General features: G+C 38.2%; 1 protein-coding gene and 1 pseudogene across 2 annotated transcripts; one reads left to right on the top strand and one right to left on the bottom strand.

The window, feature by feature from the left end:
* Window positions 1–5,167: 5,167 nt before the first annotated feature.
* LOC132129009 (NEDD8-activating enzyme E1 catalytic subunit-like) lies at window positions 5,168–7,380 on the bottom strand (annotated as a pseudogene).
* Window positions 7,381–13,681: 6,301 nt separating this feature from the next.
* Window positions 13,682–19,508, top strand: LOC132128909 (nuclear ubiquitous casein and cyclin-dependent kinase substrate 1-like). 2 transcript variants are annotated; one of them, XM_059540305.1, is made up of 8 exons: window positions 13,682–14,062; window positions 15,506–15,555; window positions 15,834–15,888; window positions 16,168–16,196; window positions 16,336–16,467; window positions 17,565–17,735; window positions 17,852–17,989; window positions 18,137–19,508. In XM_059540305.1, exons 1-8 carry the CDS (start codon window positions 14,046–14,048, stop codon window positions 18,442–18,444), a joined length of 900 nt encoding a protein of 299 aa, XP_059396288.1. In that variant the 5' UTR covers window positions 13,682–14,045; the 3' UTR covers window positions 18,445–19,508. The 2 variants fall into 2 exon arrangements, with proteins under 2 accessions (XP_059396288.1, XP_059396287.1); XM_059540304.1 differs by having other exon boundaries at window positions 13,685–14,062; window positions 17,849–17,989.
* The last annotated feature ends 1,445 nt before the right edge of the window (window positions 19,509–20,953 follow it).

Raw genomic sequence — 20,953 nt, 5'->3', positions numbered from 1 at the left:
CAATTGTCTTCTGGTGACCCTCACTGACCCCAGTGTCTTCTGGTGACCCTCACTGACTCCAGTGGCTTCTGGTGACCCTCACTGATGATCCTGACTGAACCCAGTGTCTTCCGGTGATTCTCACCGACCCCAGTGTCTTCTGGTGATCCTCACGGACCCCAGTGTCTTCCGGTGATTCTCACTGACCCCAGTGTCTTTCGGTGACCCTCACTGACCCCAGTGTCTTCCGGTGACCCTCACTGACCCCAGTGTCTTCCGGTGACCCTCACTGACACCAGTGTCTTCCAGTGATTCTCACCGACCCCAGTGTCTTCCGGTGATTCTCACCGACCCCAGTGTCTTCCGGTGACTCTCACCGACCCCAGTGTCTTCCGGTGATTCTCACCGACCCCAGTGTCTTCCGGTGACTCTCACCGACCCCAGTGTCTTCCGGTGATTCTCACCGACCCCAGTGTCTTCTGGTGACCCTCACTGACCCCAGTGTCTGCTGGAGATTTACACTGACCCCAGTGTCTTCCGGTGACTCTCACTGACCCCAGTGTCTTCGTGTGACCCTCACTGATGACCCTCTCTGACTCCAGTGTCTTCTGGTGACCCTCACTGACCCCAGTGTCTTCCGGTGATTCTCACTGACCCCAATGTCTTCCGGTGACCCTCACCAACCCCAGTGTCTTCTGGTGATTCTCACCGACCCCAGTGTCTTCCGGTGACCCTCACCGACCCCAGTGTCTTCTGGTGATTCACCTCGGACCCCAGTGTCTTCCGGTGATTCTCACCAACCCCAGTGTCTTCCGGTGACCCTCACCAGCCCCAGTGTCTTCCGGTGATTCTCACCGACCCCAGTGTCTTCCGGTGACCCTCACCAACCCCAGTGTCTTCTGGTGATTCACCTCGGACCCCAGTGTCTTCCGGTGATTCTCACCGACCCCAGTGTCTTCTGGTGATTCTCACAATCCATAGAATCTTCTACTCTCCTATGTCTTGGGTCTCCACTCTCATAGAGGCCTCTCCACTCTCTGTGTCATTGCTATGAGGCAAAGGAATAAAAAAATAAAATATAAATTTTGTTTACCAAAAACAAGGAGCAATAAAACTTTAATCTGGACTGTAATCTAATCTTATTCATAGTAAAACTTTATTTCTAAACTTATGATCACATGCACAGGACAACCATATCAGTCTCTTCGTCTCTCTTTTTCATCACCAAACATAAAAATGTTGTCTACTGTGATCATACTATGTACCTGCAAGTGCATGAGCACAGCTTTTTCCAAAAACCTCTTAATCGTTTTCTCAATTGCCCAAGTCGTCCAATTTTAGGCAGCTTTGATCTGGAACATACATACATAAAACAAGGATGAATGTGGACTGACAAGCAATAAACTAATTATAATAAACCTGTAATAACCAGTATCCTGTGTACCTACACAAGTGTGTGTATGACTTAAGCAAATGTACCTTATTTTTGTGAGCAGCAGCTGTTGGACACAATCTTCATTAGCCCAGTCCCTTTCCTCCTCAAACACACAAACACATTTCTAAACATTTTGAATTTCTTATATATATACATAACAAAACAAAAAATAATTTACAGTTGAACAACATTCTTATTTAATTCATAAAGCCAATCACACAAAGATGCGACCATCATTTGAAACAAACTTTTAACATCATATAAACTCACTGCTGTGATGCTGGTGGGTGCATGAGGGTACATGTTTGGCAGAAGGTGGATCAGGTTGTCCAGCAGGTGCTCAGTCAAAGCATTACACTGCCCCTGTTCCTCAACCATGGTGGGGCCGAGAGGAACGCTGTACACACAAATAACAAATGTGTCACCTTACTAAATACACTACATACCCATCTCCATTTTAGGATTGACAACTCCACCAGACTGGTGTCTCATTTGATTCTGAAAATGTGTGCATGTAATTCTAGATGACCTGTAGTTATGTTGAAATGTGTTCAGAAGAACAGACTATAAGCTGAATGCACACACACACACACACACACACACACACACACACACAAAAACACTTACTGAAAGATGTTGGGTCCCAGATGTCATAAGATTTAGTTGACTTTCAGCAGCCACACGGGACAGGAAGAACATTAGGTAGCAGAGGACATTCAAATGTTCCTCTGGAAGACTGTTCAGGATCGTCCTCACAGCCTGATTCAGTCCTCCCTCTTTTGAATCTGCAAGATATAATAAAGAATTCAAGAATATTCAGTCAAATGTGATAAATCTGTTTTGTTGTTCAGCAAGTGCACACATCACCAACTCAACTTCACATACCCCTAAACACCTGAGGAAAGCTTTCAGTAAGGAGGCCGGAGTAAGAATATATCCACTGTCAAACTCTGGAAAGCCTCCTTGATCAAAACCTTTCCTCAGTTCCCGGCAGCGTTTCACTGAACAGCTGGCTCTGAACAGACCACTCTTACTGATACCTAAACACAAACGCAGTTTACAAATACACACAATCTCTGCATACAATGGACAAACACTAGGAAACACTGCCACACACACGACACTCACCGTGCTTATCCACAAACTCCACAATGTGTGTGAGCACCCGAGGAAGACCATGCCTCATCTGTCCGCTCTCCCTCAGGACAATGAGGGGAATACCAAACAGAGCTCTTGGTGTTTCCACCTGCACAAGACAAAAGTTCAGTAGAAAAAAAGGAAGGTTTACTGGGAATTATACTGCACAGCACACCATGTACTCCCATGGCAAACATGCCATTTTGTTTTTTAATGTTATGAAAATGTATGAAGCTCTTCACTGGACAGTCATTATTTGTGAATTGTTAGTATCTGATGTGTGCGCATTACATACTTACACATAAAACACTAATTGCTCCCATTTCCATAAACGGATCGTTTTTTTGCTTTTGTTTTCAGTCGTCGAGTTATCAACCAATCAGATGATTGTCCGAAGCCGTGAGTCAAAAAAAGAGAAAAAAGTCAAAGCCGGGAAGCCAAACCGACAAAATCTTGCGTCAAAAACGGAAGGGAGTCAAAATCACTCATTCAGTGTCAGTGTCACACAGTGACACTGACACTGAATCCAAAGCCGACAGTCAAGGTCCGAAAACAAGTCAAAAAACGAAAATTAATATAATTACTGTAGAAACTCTTCAAACACGTAAAAAAAACACCAACCGCAACAAAAACAGAATTCTATAAAATAATGTTTATATGTATCTGCTGCAATCCGCACGTCATAATTGCGCTCTACTGATGTAGAACATTCTTATTATGGTCCATTTGTGTTTGATTACCATTGGTAAATGTGCATACATTAACATTTAATACACTGAAATACAAATGAAATGAAAGCAATTAATGCAAACAAATAAAAATAATTTTCAGCAGAGTGAAATGCAGTTTCCTCATATTTCAACTCAAATATAAATTTGTCAATAAATGTTAAACTTAAGAAAATAATTTATTATAGGTCAGATTCTTTCAGAAACATCTGCAAAAACAATATGTACATACTTTAACTTAAAACACATTTTACAAGACACAAAGGCAAACAACAGAAATAAAACTATAATGGTAACACTGTACACTAATGTTCCATTTGTTAACATTAGTTAACTATAGTTAAAAATAACAATAATAATAAAAAAATAAGTTTAATTTTAGCATTTACTGATACATTAATAAAATCAAGCTGTCTGTTAATATTTAAATTACCTGAACTAAGATGGACTAACAATGAACAGTTGTATTTTTAACATTAACGGAGATATATAAATACTGTAACAAACATATTGGTCATTGTTAGTTAATGCTAATGCTTAAGTTAATGTTAAGGAGACCTTACTGTAAAGTGCTGAGGTCTCATCATCCTTGCATAATAATCATACAATTGTCTGGATTGCTGGTTGATAAAATGACAACATTCCTCATAAAGTTACAAATTAATCAGAAAAAAATACTTGATATTTCAGTCTGAAGAACAAAGCACATACAGACTCTACACATGAAGGGAGTTATTCAGGTATATGATGCAAATGATGCAAAAACTTGTTGCAGGTGAATTTGAGGAACCTGTGCCATTAAATTAATTTTGTCCATGTTTAATGCTGCATGTTTCTGATGTGAAGTTGAGCTTGAAGAGGACAGTCTGAGGAGTGGTGACATCAGCAACAGCTTACTCCTATCCATCAGCCAATCCCAGCTCTTCAACACACATACACACAAATCATGGTGAAACACAGACATGGTGAATAAAATGATAATGCTGGCAACCCTTTTGACCATTTGGGAATTCAATTTCAGTTGTGCTTTTGTGGTTCTCATGGCTGGAAAGGATCTCACCTTTCAAAGTTTTGCGAAGATTGGGTCTAGTTCTTTCTTCAGTTGAGGCAATGGTCTGAAGAACACAAATAAAACCTTAATATTTAAGCAGTAAAGAAATATAATAAATAGCATTATATTCAGAATCTTAGTACATACTGTCTCACCTCCAGGTAGAGTGTTTTATTTTTGCCTTCAAGTGTTGCAGTGATAGCTGGGGACTTCATTTGTCTAAAAAAAGAAAAAAAGAAAACAGTTTTAAATTCAAGTAGATCAGTATTTATAAATCATTTGCAGTGAGAGAGAGTTAATGGGAATCATGTACTAGAAGCATTCTCAGTCATAGTCCAGGACTTCTTGCAGTTTAGCAGATGGTGGAAATGGCAGTTTTTGAGGAACCCGTCTATATGCTGAACAGTTGTCCTGTCAATCATAACAGGCAATAACAAAACAACTGCGAACATTTCACATCTTTTACTTTCAAAAAGCTCAGTCTTTTCTAAAGAGACCTTAAATTAAAGTTTGTAACTTGTGTAACAGATAAAAGATAGAAAATGTCATCATTAACTTTCGCTCTGCTTCAAATGTATAAAATTAACCAGATAGTTATTCAATGGGATATATGCACTGAAAGAAAACAGACATAAATAAATTAAGGACCAGATTCTGTGACTAGTAAAAAATGTTTTCAATACATTTTAGAAATGGCTTTATGTTTGAGGAATGTGGCTTGGTTTATAAGATCTAAATAAAAAATTAAATTATTTTTCTGGCCATGAAACAAACGTGAAATATCAAAACAATGACAGAGATGCAATCAAAACCTATAGATGATTCACTCTGTAGAAATTATAAAAACTTGTAAACACCTCCAAAGGGTTTGTCTTTAGGCCACTGCAGCACTCTCATGTACTCTATACAGTGCTCTGGTAGCCGTGGCATTGAGGCAATAGTGCACAAGAAGAGAACACAGACAAAAGCAGACAGTCATTTCATCTCAGCATTACGAGTAATATATAGTTGTATGGTAACAGTAAACCCTTCATTTACAGGGATGAATGGAATTAACAGCATGTGAGCGTGAGAAAACAGTACTTGTGGTGGGTAAAGCTCCAGTGTGCAGTCTATACAGGCTGTCATTCCCGGCAGGATGACTCTTGTATTCCCCTTAAAGCCCTCTGTCCCTCCATCTATCAGAGGAATGATAGAGCTGAGATTCAAAAAGCCATCTTCATAAGAGAGCAGGGAGAACTGAAGAGAAACCACACCAACCACAGTTAAACCAAAAAACATTTGTCAGGGCTTATAGCTACTGTGGCAGACTAATGAATTTACTATAATGCTGCATATTCCTTTTCCATCCATCCATCGTAATATTTTAATACTGAAAGTGTCAAAGCTGCACTAGACTAGTCAGATGTGAGCCCAAGAAGAGGGGGGCAATGAAATATTTGCAATGAAATTTCACTTTAAAAAAAGAAAATAGGTTACACAAGGTGTCCTTGTTACATTGTAATTATACATTTAAGTACGGAGTAATATTAACTACATGTACTTACTATATGGTTAGGGTTTGGCTTAGAGTTACTTGCATGTAATTATGCATAATTTATTGTTACTGTAATAGTAAGTACATGTATAATAAGGACACCTTAAAATAAAGCGTAACTAAAATTACTGTGTTATAAGTTATTTTACACCAGCAAACTCTTTAACACATAATTTTAGTATTGTTACAAGTACTTTTTCAGCATTACGTGAACATCCTGATCACCCTTTCAGGGTTTGTTTCACAATAAAGACCTGCTGGCTGCACTTCATTCCCCTTATTACACAAATTAAGTATTTAATACATTTTAATTGCATTTATTTAAACTAAATTAAAAAAATAATAAAATACAATATTTGTTAATACAAATATTACAGATGGATGGGGAATAAAATGTCTGTGTGCTTGTCCGTTTCAATGGGGCAGTTTAGTTTTAAAGTGCAGGTAGTTTCAATGTGTTATTAAGCAAACATTCGTTTACTGGCTTTAGTCATAGTTAAATGCATGATGTATCAGAACTGACCAGCATCCCATTGATTCAGCACCTGCACTGATTGAGTCCAGCCCACAAACAATAATATTAAACTCAACAAGACAAAGAAGAAATATTCATAGATCAGTTCACAGACACTATAAATACTTCAAAGAGAGGGTTTTTGATATAATAAAAAATATGCACTCACATCTATAAAACAAAGCATCAAAATCTTGAATTTCTTTAAAAGTGTCTGAAATCAAATTAAGAAAATGTTGTTTCATCCACAGAGATGTTAAGCACGTGTGTTCAGAACGTCAGTAAAAGTGTAAAGTCATAGTCATAGCAGAGGCATTAATTTAAAGGATGCGGTTCAACATTACAACCTGGAAAACTCTGGTTTAAAAACTCAGCTGCCACATCTGCTTTGGGCCGTCCAACATCTTTGGACCTTTAAGAAGTTAGGCATAAATAAAACTAAATAAAGTAGGTGCCAAGAAACTCAGATATCCATTTTAAAATCCACACTTTGATGGTCGCACCTAAAGAGAAACTGTCTGTTGAGGTTGGAGACATCAATGATGTCCATATCCACAATATGAATATGACGAAAACCTGACAGAGCCTTAAAAAAATAGTATGCTCAAGTTTTCACTGAATGAAAACATAAATTATAATAATAAGGGGCTGGATTTAAAATATAGATAGAGATCTTACCAGGTTTTCCAGTACTTCACAGCCAAGACCCCCAACTCCAATGACCAGGATTTTGCATGTTTCCAACAGAAACTGTAGTGTCTATTAAAATGAAGTACAACGTTTCCAAATATCACAAAACAAGAAGAGAATAAAAGAAAATAAAAATAAATAAACAAATATACATATAATTCTAAATAAATAATATAAATTATTACTTTTTCTCAACTCTTCACTAGGTTCAAAGTCTGGGTTTGTGAAGGGGCCAGTTCTCTCCAGAAACTTTTGCACATGACTCCCGCGGCCTTCCCAGTCACCAATACCACAACCTTCAATGGCCATGTTAGCAAAAACAAAACAAAACAAAAAAATATATATATACTTAAGATACATGGGACAACCACCATAATGCAATGTTACCCATACTAAATAACCCAAATTAAGGAGGCAGCAAATGTAGGAGAAAATGTATATGGCTCTGATTTCTAAACTAAATGTTTAATAAGAGTTCATTTCTGCACTCAAATCACGAATTTACAATCATTTGCCTCACATTGTTGTAATTGTGATGAAGACATTTTAAAGTGTAAATGTTTTGAACATGGTTTATCTGTCAACGAGCTATTAAGCATTGTCCATACAATATTCTTTCAATCAAAAAAACTAACAAAAAATAAAAAATACATTAATTGTATTGTATTAATTGTACAATTAAAAAACATGAATATTTATATGTCTATGTTCCTACTACCCAGTCTGCTTTGCGGCAGCGCAAGTGCGTGTCTGTCATAGCGGAAGTGAGCATCCCTATGCCTTGCTCCCTTGAAGTGTGTTCTTTGAAGGGTGTAGGTGTATTACTGTCTCGTTTAGGCTTTTGGAACTTCTTTGGCGAGGGGAATGACTGACCAAATGTTACCTTGATAACGATGCCCGTGCGTGCAGCATCGCGCACTCCATCAGTTGTTGCAAATAAATATTTCTTATTATTATTTTTTTATTCAAATATTGTCTAATTGTGTCTTGTTTACTATTCAATATCTTCAAACTAAAACTGCTTAAACTTGCTTACCGTCTTAAATCATGTTTCGATTACTGATGAAAATTATGTTGTCTTACATTAAAATAGACCTAATTAACCTTTTCTGCTTACGTTTTTATGTGAACTCGAAATCAACCCCAATGTTGCTTTAAATAGCATTGCAAGATCTCCTAACCAAAGATCACATGTTCACACACGGAAATCACTTTCACAAATCACGTGAAGTAAACAATCTCATGTTCCCTTCGCTAACGGACTTCTGGGAGCGCTTTGTGAAGGGAGCTGTTCACTTTCGTTTGGAACGTCCCTACAAATGACGTACCCTTCACGAAGTGCCTTTTAAGGGCGCAAAAAAGCCGTTTGGAATTCGCCCTTTCATAGTTCAAGTTCAAATGCTCACCTTTTACATTATGACTAACTTTCGCCACTTGGAAGAACGCTTGTAACCATAGTCTGTTTAAAAAACTTGTAACCCACGTCTATCGCCATTTATTTGGACAGATTTATTTGTTTGTTTGTTTGTTTTTTTTGTTAAATGTTTAGGCGTGCTGAAGGAATGAGGCACATCGCCACTGGTTTAATGCAGTTTTACCTGTCATCTGAAGAGAACAAAAATTGTGCAAGAACCTAAATTATGTATAGCCTACAGTACATAACTAGTGCTTGTGTAGCTACAGCATCAAGATTTAATTTCATTTTTACACACTGACCATGAAGATCACGTGACTGGACTGTTTACTATTCCTTTATAGTTTATTTTCGTTGAATCAGACATTTGTGTTTGTTTTCTTTGCCCCAGATTTTTCAGTGTAAAAAAACAACAACAACAAAATTTATTATTAACTAAAATGTTTTAACCATTAAAACTCAGTAATCCTAACATGTGAAAACATTATTTATATAAGCCAATAATCATTGTGAAAATATTTTATATGGCAAATTACAATACATTACTTTGCATAATAACGGCTAAATAAATTGTTTGTTTTTATCTTTCATATGTGCTTTCAGACATGCTTTTTCAGTCTTTCAGTATTTCTGATATTCTTGTTAAGATTAATAAAGCAATTTTTTTTTCAAGCTAGCCATAAAAAAAAAGACCAAAAGAAAAAAAAGTAGTATAAATATTGAATATACTGTAAAGTATGTTTATATATATATATATATATATATAATGCACTTATGTGGAAACAAACATTAGTTATATCAAGATGAATACTGAACTATGATGTATAACATCTTATGATTATTATTGTAATGCGTACTAGATGGAAGATTGTTTGATTTAAATTTAAAGTTCCAGATTAATGTTTACAAGAACTGCAAACCCAGAAACATGAATTCAAAATAGCAAAAATTCTTACACAATAAGACACAGTCTATATTAGACACAATTCTGTTTATGTCTATCATAATGCAGATTTTTAAACTATCCTTCATTTTTATTCACTCTTCTTCAAAACTGATTCCATTTCACACAGAATGTCGAAGCTAATTTATGACCAGAAAAACAACCCCATTCATAAATATGTTGTTACAATTGTTATTACACAATATAAATATAACCAGGAAAAATAAACTGAAACCTTCAAAGTTCAACACCCTTAAGAACTTAATTATATTTTAATTACATCATCATAGAACACATTTTTTCATAATCTTTTTTAATTATCAAGGTTATTATTTTTAATTCTCTGCAAAATATCCAAATAATTTCATGCCTATCCTTTGCAAGATATCCAAATACCATCAGAGTTAAACCTTCATTGGTTCAATATGAATCTACCATATTGAACATTTTCACACTGTCTCAGTAGCAATGGTTTAAAGTCTTCTTCTTCTTCTTCTTTTTCTTTCGGCTGCTCCCATTAGGGGTCGCCACAGCGGATCATCCGTCTCCATACCACCTTGTCCTCTACATCTGCCTCTTTTACACCAACTACCTGCATGTCTTCCCTCACCACATCCATGAACCTCCTCCTTGGTCTTCCTCTTTTCCTCCTTCCTGGTGGCTCCATCCTCAGCATTCTCCTACCAATATAATTCATGTCCCTCCTCTGCACATGTCCAAACCATCTCAATCTCGCCTCCCTCACCTTGTCACCAAAACGTCCAACATGCGCTGTCCCTCTAATAAACTCATTTCTAATCTTGTCCATCCTCGTCACTCCCAACGAAAACCTTAACATCTTCAGCTCTGCTACCTCCAGCTCCGCCTCCTGCCTTTTACTCAATGCCACTGTCTCTAACCCATACAACATCGCAGGTCTCACCACAGTCCTATAAACTTTTCCTTTCATTCTTGCAGATACTTTACTATCACAAATCACTCCTGTCACTCTTCTCCACCCACTCCACCCTGCCTGCACTCTTTTCTTCACTTCCCTAACACACTCTCCATTACTTTGCACTGTTGACCCCAGGTACCTGAACTCCTCCACCTTCTTCACCTCTTCACCCTGTAACCGCACCACTCCACTGCCCTCCCTCTCATTTACGCACATGTACTCTGTCTTACTCCTACTGACTTTCATTCCCCTCCTCTCCAGCACGTACCTCCACCTCTCCAGGCTCTTCTCAACCTGCTCACTACTCTCACCACAAATCACAATATCATCCGCAAACATCATAGTCCAGGGAGACTCTTGTCTGACCTCGTCCGTCAACCTGTCCATCACCACTGCAAACAGGAAAGGGCTCAGGGCCGATCCTTGATGCAGTCCAACCTTCACCTTGAACCAGTCTGTCGTTCCTACTGCACACTTCACTGCAGTCACACTGTCCTCATACATGTCCTGCACCACCCTCACATACTTCTCTGACACACCTGACTTCCTCATACAATACCACAGCTCCTCTCTTGGCACTCTGTCGTACGCTTTCTCTAGATCCACAAATACACAATGCAGCTCCTTCTGTCCTTCTCTATACTTCTCCATCAACGTTCTCAAAGCAAATATGGCATCTGTGGTGCTCTTCCTCGGCATGAAACCATACTGTTGCTCACAGATGGTCACCTCTTCTCTCAGCCTGGCTTCCACTACTCTTTCCCATAACTTCATGGTGTGACTGATCAACTTAATTCCCCTGTAGTTACTGCAGTTCTGCACATCTCCCTTATGCTTAAAGATCGGTACCAGCACACTCCTTCTCCATTCCTCAGGCATCCTCTCACCTTCCAAAATCTTGTTAAACAATCTGGTTAAAAACTCCACTGCCATCTCTCCTAAACATCTCCATGCTTCTACCGGTATGTCATCTGGTCCAACTGACTTTCCACTCTTCATCCTCTTAATTGCTGCTCTCACTTCCTCCTTACTAATCCTATCCACTTCCTGCTTTACTAACACCACATCATCCAACCTTCTCTCTCTCTCATTTTCCTCGTTCATCAGCTGCTCAAAATACTCCCTCCATCTTCTCAACAAACTCTCCTCACTAGTCAACACATTTCCATCTCCATCCTTTATTGCTCTAACTTGCAACACATCCTTCCCAGCTCGATCTCTCTGCCTGGCCAATCGGTACAAATCCTTTTCTCCTTCCTTAGTGTTCAACCTCTCATACAGCTCCTCGTATGCCTTTTCCTTGGCTTTCGCCACATCCCTCTTTACCTGTTGCCGCATCTCCTTGTACTCCTGCCTACTTTTCTCATCACCCTGTCGATCCCACTTCTGTTTTGCTAACCTCTTTCCCCTTATGCTCCCCTGCACTTCCTCATTCCACCACCACGTCTCCTTGTCTTCCTTTCTATTTCCAGATGTCACACCAAGTACCTTTCTAGCTGCCTCCCTCATCACTCCTGCGGAAGTTTCCCAATCATCCAGCACCTCTTCACCACCACCTAGCCTCTGTCTGACCTCTTCCCTGAACCTCACACTACAGTCTTCCTCCTTCAGTTTCCACCATCTTATTCTTCTTTCAGTCCTTACTCTCCTCCTCTTCTTCTTCGTCTCTAAAACCATCCTACAGACCACCATCCGATGCTGTCTAGCTACACTGTCCCCTGCCAACACCTTACAGTCTCCAATCTCCTTCAGGTTGCATCTCCTACATAGAACATAGTCCACCTGTGTGCACCTTCCTCCACTCTTATAGGTCACCCTATGATCCTCCTTCTTCTTAAAATACGTATTCACCACTGCCATTTCCATCCTTTTAGCAAAATCTACCACCATCTGCCCTTCCACATTTCTCTCCTTTAGGCCATACCTACCCATAACCTTCTCATCACCTCTGTTCCCCTCACCTACATGTCCATTAAAGTCTGCCCCAATCACCAATCGTTCATTTCTAGGTACACCATCTACCACTTCATCTAATTCACTCCAGAATCTTTCCTTCTCCTCCATCTCACAGCCGACTTGTGGAGCATAGGCACTGATGACATTTATCATCATCCCTTCAACTTCCACCTTCACGATCATCACCCTATCAGAAACTCTCTTCACCTCCACTACACTCTTACTGTACTCTTCCTTCATAATCACCCCTACACCATTTCTCTTTCCATCCACACCATGATAGAACAGTTTAAACCCACCTCCAATGTTTCTGGCCTTACTCCCTTTCCACTTGGTCTCCTGAACACACAACATATCTACCCTTCTCCTCTCCATCATATCAGCTAACTCTCTCCCTTTACCAGTCATAGTGCCAACATTTAAAGTACCAACCCGAACCTCCACTCTCCTACACATCTCCTTTCCCCGTCGCCTCTGTAGACGTCTTCCTCCTCTCCTCCTCCTCCTTCGGCCGACAGTAGCCCAATTTCCACCGGTACCCTGTTGGCTAACGATACCTGAGGCGGTCGTTGTTAACCCGGGCCTCGACCGATCCGGTATGAAATTCTTATTCGTGACCCGCATATTTGATTTGGCACATGTTTTACGCTGGATGCCCTTCCTAACGCAACCCTCCCCATTTATCCGGGCTTGGGACCGGCACTAAGAGTGCACTGGCTTGTGCCTCCCTAATGGCTGGGTTGCCTCCCTAATGGCTGGGTTTAGCAATGGTTTAAAGTGCTTTCCTTTTATCTGTGAGAAAATGTTTTTGTACCCTCAACCCTCTGACAAGCACTTCTCTATTTCCAGAAATGTGCAGCTTGCCTAGTGTTTGACCCAGACTAGTGTAAGCACTTATTACTGAACTAATAAACATTAAAATCTGCAACAATTAGATTAGGCAATGTTCAAATCTATGCGTTTTTTAATAACAAGGCTGATGAGCAAGTCAAATGTCTCTGAAATAAAACATTACACACCTGTTGCCTCCAACAATTGCAATACAAAACATTCCTCAGCAATCTCAGTCTGCTTAACCCCCTTCAAATCAGAATGAATGTGCATAAATGCCTTTGACTCTGGTGATATTGGATACACCCCTAAAAGTTGAGTATGTTTATTACACAGATTGAACGAGTCTAGCTTCACTATTTCACAGTAATAACATTATCAGACTAAACAGGATTTGGAAATAGTTTTAATAAATTAATCTAATCAACTGATTAACCATCTTTCTATGTGAATGAGTGGGTAGTAAAGGACTGTTGCTGAGTGTGGTCATCCAATCCAGGTTTGAGGGGTCTTGTGTTCTTCAGACTCCCATCCCACTTTTACTCATAAAAGACTCCTGGCTGGGAGGCCAGGCAGCAGATAATTAGTTAGCTTCTATTCGACAGCAGGCTTAACCAGGTCAATCCGGCCTGTGGATACTTCAACATTTTCTACCCACACAGACCAACGCGTTGTGCAAACAGATGCTTTAGATCGCACACAGTTTGGGCCTCTTTTAGTGCAGTTTGCATTGCATTCGAGTAGTTTCGCACAGCTCCGTGCTACAGAAAGATCTTCCAAGCAGCAGACACCTGGACTTCAGCTGCAAAAAGCTAGCACTGCAAGCCACCACATTTGTTTTTCAAATAAAACTGCAGGTTGGAATAGCAAACGTCTCTTAATCTGTGTGCGGAATGGCGAGACCTTCAAGGTAAGCGCGTTTCGTTAGTCGTCTTCGCTCTACAGTAATCGCGGTTTCGCACATGATGCGATCTGTTTGTGGGTCTCTCCATGTTTGCTAAATGCTAAGTGGCTAACCAGCGTTTTTCTGCGCGTGTTTACATTGCAATCCAAAACAGCCGAAATCACACGTTAACACGTAGATTTCCATCTCTTTATACATGTTTAGATTTATTTTCATTGAAAACATGACTGCATCGGTTTCGGCATCCCCAGACGCACGTATGCTAACCGCAAGCAGATAAAATCTGAATAGTAGTTCACGATGATGACTAATTACGTTACTGTTATACAAAAACAAACAGCTAGCCATGATCGCCCCCACCCCAAACAAACAACAACAACAACAAAACATTCGCTTTACAATTACCTCGTCATTTAGCGAAAGTGTGGTGTACTAATAAGCTATTGCGGTGAAAGTTTCACGTGTTTTCCTCAGTTAGCCCCGTGAGCATTAGTGTTAGTTCAGCGGCGCGCCTGTTTGAGCAGCGCAATGCGCGCCATTACTTCACATGTGCGACTTGAGCCATTTCTTCTGCAAACTTGTTTGTAATCAATGCACTTTAGGGTTGGATCTGTCTTCAATCAGCAATTAAGCCCCCCTAGGTAATTAATAAACGTGTTTACGTTTCGCGATAAACTTATATTTAAATGCACCCTTGTTGTTTTCGTAGCGTTGATATGAACCAGCGAGCCTAAGTGACGTTAACACTGGCAACATGCTGTTTATCATCTGTCAGACTCCAGGAGCTCGGGAGGGAATGTCGGACGCGTCGGTATAAGTTATGGACTGAGGAGGTCCTCCTGTGGGCAGTGGATATAATCTGACCCGCAGGGCCTGTAGTTCAGTGCCCCTCTGCGAACACAAACACTGATGCTATTGGCAATTAACCTACTCCAACATGGCACCCCTGTCTCCTATGCCCCTTCAGTCAAGCTGCACAGCTTTAAATAAAAGGAGTGACAGCTCTGTTGCTATATGGAGGATGAATACAACTTTTCAGTAATAATATATCCGCAACCATTTAAAATATTTATTATAGATTCGATACAAATAAGCTTTTTTTTTAAGCCTAGAGAGAAGTTCTGCTGCATTCAGATCAGGTTTTTTTTAAAGGCGCAATACCCTGCATTTGTTTCCTGCCAAAGCTAAATGTTTTATCGTTCATCTCACATTAAAAAGTACATATGAAATGTACATCATTCATTAGTATCTTATGTTTATTGACATTGCATCGAAGCATATATATGCATTAATATTGTGCCATAAAAATATTCATATAGATTAAAGACCCCTGTTGTGAACTGATTTTTAGGTCATAGATGATAAATGATTTATAAACATATTCTGCTGCATGTATGTTTGTTCTCTTGTGGGTCATTTACTTGTCCTTTCATGTTCTTTTGTGCACAGGAATAAAAGGGTTGTTGACTATGCACAATTCCAGGAGTCTGACGATGCAGGTAAACTCCTCTAATGCAAATATCCTGTTCCATACAGAACGTCATCCTTCTGTCCCACTGTACAGGGTTCCCACAGTCACAGTCAGGAAATAACAGGGGATTTTTAAGTGTTTTCCTCCAGGTTTGGAAAAGTCATGAAAGTGCTTAAAATAAAACACAAATGGAAAATGAGCCCTAATGTTAAATAATGACACCGTGCTGCATTAATGGTTTAGTAGATGCAGTGTTTTGAAGTCATGCTGTTTCCTAACCTGATTCAACTGAATGATTTCATACAGATGAGGAATATGGAAGAGAATCGGCTCGACCTGAGAAAATCTCTGTAAAACGCAGGTTAGTCTGTTTGAATTATCACATTTTTAAATAGTAAATATGTAGCATCTCTACGAAAGAAATGATAAATAGTGGTTGTAAAAGTATGATATTTCAGTTTAAGCACCACTGTCATATTTGCATGCATTTGTTTTAGCACTCCTCCATTTGGAATGTTATTTATGAGCTGCATACATATTCATTAGACTGTTTTATTTGATTTAGATTAATGGTGTCTTTATTTTGTCTGAATTATTTTATATACCCTTAAAAATAAATGCTGTATCTCTTCTTATGTAGTGATGATTCTCGAATCAAGGACCGCAAGAGTAAGTACATTTTTGTTTTACTTAATTATTATAAATTTTTTACTATTATTTCCCATCAGGATTTATATTCAAATATTTTATTTAAACATACTTTTTTATTCGGTTATTGAATATTCGGACACATTCTCTCATATTCCAGAGGATTTAAGTGATGATGACAATGACTATGGGGAGGATGAGGAAGAGGAGGATGATGCTGGTGAAAGTGATTTTGATGCTAAAGAGGCCAGCAGAGGGAGACAGGCAACAGCTAAACGAAAAAGGCCTGCAGGTATTACCAATATAAACACTGAAGGACAGCTTCATTCATTACATGAAGTCATTCAGTCATTTCTGACATCTTGGATGGTTTAAGCTACTTTCTGCCTTATAATGTTCTTAAATATGAACTTCTTCATTAAATATTAAATATATTATATGAAATATAAACATAACAAACATAAAATATAAGTAAAATGAAAATAATGGCTTGTATTTTTTAAGTCTGTATTATTTTAGAATCATTGAGATACTTTTGTATTCTTTTTCATTTCTCGAGTTAAAGTTGTAGTAATTATGTTGTGTGGTTATTATTTTTTATAAGATTTTAATATGTCTACAGTATATATATCTACTCGGCTTTAGTTTGAATTATTTTAGCATTTCAAGTTAAACTTAACAAAAATAAGAAATGTTGTTTTGGCAACAAGTTGATCTAAACATATATATATATATATATATATATATATATATATGTATATATATATATATATATATATATATATATATATATATATATATATATATATATATATATATATATATATATATGTATATATATATATATGTATGTATGTATATGTGTGTGTGTGTGTGAGTATGTATTTTTATATCACTTTTTTATTATTTTATTGTTTTAGTTTACTATATTAAACCTGGTGGCAATTGAGCAAATATTGCTTAAAATTCTTTCTCAGTTAATTATTCAAATAGTAAACAGTAAAAATTTGAACATCCCAAATAAGTGAAATATAGATTTATATATATATATATATATATATATATATATATATATATATATATATATATATATATACATAGTTTGACTAGTAGTGTATAATGTTAAATATAAACATCCCACCTCATTATCTTTTCATTTCTATGTAATATGTATTATAAATAATTTCTTCATTCGCTCTTTATGCTGTTAAAATGCAATTTTGTCAGTCTGCCCTCAGCTGTAATGTTGCCAATTTAATTAATTTGCTTTTATTCACTTAACCGCACTAAACCTCAGTAACATTTTCATGCTTGTTTATGCATTTTGCATACTAATGCGTAATTTCAGCTTGTGTTTATTAACCATGCACCTGCTCTTTTGGCGCACAGATGACAGTGATGATGATGGTAAGGTTGTGAGGAAGAAGGGTCGTCAGGTGCGTCAGGCTGCCACTAAAGCTGCATCCAAACAGAGGGAGATTCTTCTTGGGGATGGAGGCAGTGAGGATGAGGAGGAAAAGAAAGAGGAGGAGGAAGACGACAGTGATGTTTACACTGGGGGTATGAGGAGTATTATGTTAGAGACAAACTCTTTCAAGAACACTGACCTTCACATTTTAGCAAACAGTTAGATACTTGCTGATTTTATTTATACTTCCCTCTTCTCCTCATAGAAGATTCAGGCAGTGATGAAGACTTCACGGTGGAGGATGACGATGATGACAGCGATTATGGCCGTCCGAAACGGAAGAACTCAAAAGTGAGCAGGAGAAGCAAAGACAAGAAATCCCCTAAACCCAAGATAAGGGCTTCAGGTAAAGCCACCCATAATCCTATCATCAGAAAGGTCAACTGTAACACCTTCAAAATGAATCACTTCCTGCTTAAAATTAATTAAGAACTTCCTCCAGATGCCTTTAATGGTCACAGTTACAGTAATGACGTCAATTATCTGTTTGCAGCGACCCGAGGGCCCAAGAAGAGGAGAGGAAAACGTCAGACGAAGGTGAAGAGAGTTGTGAAGAAGGCCTCGACTAAAGCCGAAGATGAAGAGATCGAGAGCAACAAGGAGGAGGAAGAGGAAGAGGCACAGGAGGAAAACCGAAAGGAGTCGCCTGCCCCCAAGAAGACGCAGGATGATGAAAGCGGCGCCGAAGGAGAGGAAAACACTGATAACGGAGAAAAGGAGGAGGAGGAGAAGGAGAAGGAGAATGAGAAAGAGGCAAAGGACGATGTTTCTGAGGAGGAAGCTCCATCAGGTGAAGACTGAGCTCTTTCGCCTGCTGGTGAACAGCTTATCTTTTTTTCTTAATGAGGAGCATTAGAATTTATTTCCCACAATACTCAAAGAGTGTTTCGGATGTTTGTTATGTTTCTCTCAGCTTGTAAATACCATATCTCAAAACAAAATCTGTAAAGTATCATCAAACTCATCCTAAATCTATACGGTTTGGCCTAATCCTGAAACGTGGTCTTTCATATTAATATTTATCAATGTTTCAATTATAGCTTTGCAACATTTTTGCCGAAACCGTTTTGCTACAGTTGACCTTCAATGTATAATAAAGGACGAAGATTATTTGCCCGGGAAAAATTGTATTTGAAAAGAACAAAACTGCTTGTTTATTCCCAAACACACCATTTTTTGTCACTTTTAATGTACATGATCTCATCCCAGCTTTGTTGACCGGTGAAACCACAGGCTTATAATGAGCATATACGCTTGTCTTCATGAGCTGCACTGGATTGTTGTGGCTGCAGTCATGTGATTTCCTTGCTACATCAACTGAACGTTACATAGCTGTAGTACGCTACTTTCTCCCACTTTCCGTGCAGTTACTTCTTAATTCAGTCTAGTAAATCAGCTTTTTTCCGTCTGAGCATTTGAACTAAGATGACTTTTTCTATGGTTGTATTGAGCCCCTTTTATGGTTGGCATGCTTTCATGTACGTGGTGTGAAGTACGTCGGTGGGCGGAGTCTCAGGCTCGGAGTGATGTCAGAAGTGAAAAGCTAGTGAAAACCTTAATATTGACCTCTGTGATGCTTCATGTGTGCATTTTTTTTAAGAATATTTTGATGCTTATAGATGCCTTTTTAAATGAGCGGTCCATTGAGCCATTAGAATGGTAAAAACGAGCCGAATTCAGTGCACACCATCCATAGCTTTCTCAGCTGCATATGACTATTTTTATTGCTTGTATCTCCATTCTAATCTGTAGCTTTTCAGTCTATATCATAATTTATCCAAAATAAATGTATGTTTTAATTACGCTATTCTGATTTTTGTAAAATTTGTTTTACAAGGAAAGAATAAAATGTATCTTTAAAGAAATCTAGTAGTTGATGACCTGTCCTTTTTTTATGGCATGCCATGAACTTCTGTAGATTGCAATGGAAATGACATCATAATGTTTTACTTAGCATCTTTCTGATTGAAGACTGAGGTTTTGTTCAAGTGCTGGATGAATATAATTGAAGCACAATTCTTAGAGGTGTTCTTACAGGATTGAAGACTGTTTTGTGTTTGTACAGTCAGTAAGGTATCCTACATGCTGTCTTTTATAGCCAACACATACCCAGTCACACATCCAGTCAAAGCAATAGCTTGAAAATAATGCCACTTTTTCTTTTACTAAGTTGCAAAGATCTTTCTGGAAGAGTCTAGCTAAGCAAAATTTAGCTTTTATACAAATATAAAAGTGTGGCAATGAAACATTTGTCACATTTACCATTGTTTGGTATATTTCCGTGGACAAAGCCCAGTCATTTCAAAAGGAGTTCATGTGATGTGTAATTTCTGACGGCAACTTCTGTGTGAGCTGTGCTTCATTACACTACTAAATCAAAACAAGGGGAGAAATGAGCACAACATGGCCACAATCTACTAAAATGAGATAACTCATGAGATAAAATGAGATGAATGAAGTTGGGGGAACATGATCGCAGTTTAACAGAAACAATAATTATTCATGTATGATTTCAGGACAATACTCACAAACCTTCCAGCCCAAGATCAGTTAAACCAATATTTAAAAAAAACAAAATAATGTTTTGAATGACTAGGAATATTCTAGGATTTCTTCTTCAGGTTTGAGAATTATTAATTGAGAGTTTAATATGGTATTTGATTTGGTGCAAATGATTTTCAGTCTTGGGTAAAGTACAAAACTTTATGCATTTTATGCTATAAATTACTTAATTCCCCTCCTGTAATAAAACTTTCAAAACATATTCCTAATTTAACAACCAGTATTGTCTGCGAGACACTCAACATAAAAAAAAAAAAAATAAAAAAAAAAATATATATATATATATATATATATATATATATATATATACAGTACAGACCAAAAGTTTGGACACACCTTCTCATTCAAAGAGTTTTCTATATTTTAATGACTATGAAAATTGTAGAGTCACACTGAAGGCATCAAGGGCTATTTGACCAAGAAGGAGAGTGATGGGGTGCTGCGCCAGATGACCTGGCATCCACAGTCACCAGACCTGAACCCAATCGAGATGGTTTAGGGGTGAGCTGGACCGCAGACTGAAGGCAAAAGGGCCAACAAGTGCTAAGCATCTCTCGGGGAACTCCTTCAAGACTGTTGGAAGACCATTTCAGGTGACTACCTCTTGAAGCTCATCAAGAGAATGCCAAGAGTGTGCAAAGCAGTAATCAAAGCAAAAGGTGGCTACTTTGAAGAACCTAGAATATGACATATTTTCAGTTGTTTCACACTTTTTTGTTATGTATATAATTCCATATATAATTCCACA

This window comes from Carassius carassius, chromosome 46 (genome assembly GCF_963082965.1).
Source record: "Carassius carassius chromosome 46, fCarCar2.1, whole genome shotgun sequence".
Classification (NCBI taxonomy): domain Eukaryota; kingdom Metazoa; phylum Chordata; class Actinopteri; order Cypriniformes; family Cyprinidae; genus Carassius; species Carassius carassius.
This window is presented reverse-complemented; position numbering and strand designations above follow the sequence as displayed.

Coding starts and splice junctions, on each gene's coding strand:
- LOC132128909 (XM_059540304.1), top strand. Junction 15,889..16,167: donor AAAATCTCTGTAAAACGCAG/GTTAGTCTGTTT, acceptor CTTCTTATGTAG/TGATGATTCTCGAATCAAGG. Junction 17,990..18,136: donor ACCCAAGATAAGGGCTTCAG/GTAAAGCCACCC, acceptor ATCTGTTTGCAG/CGACCCGAGGGCCCAAGAAG.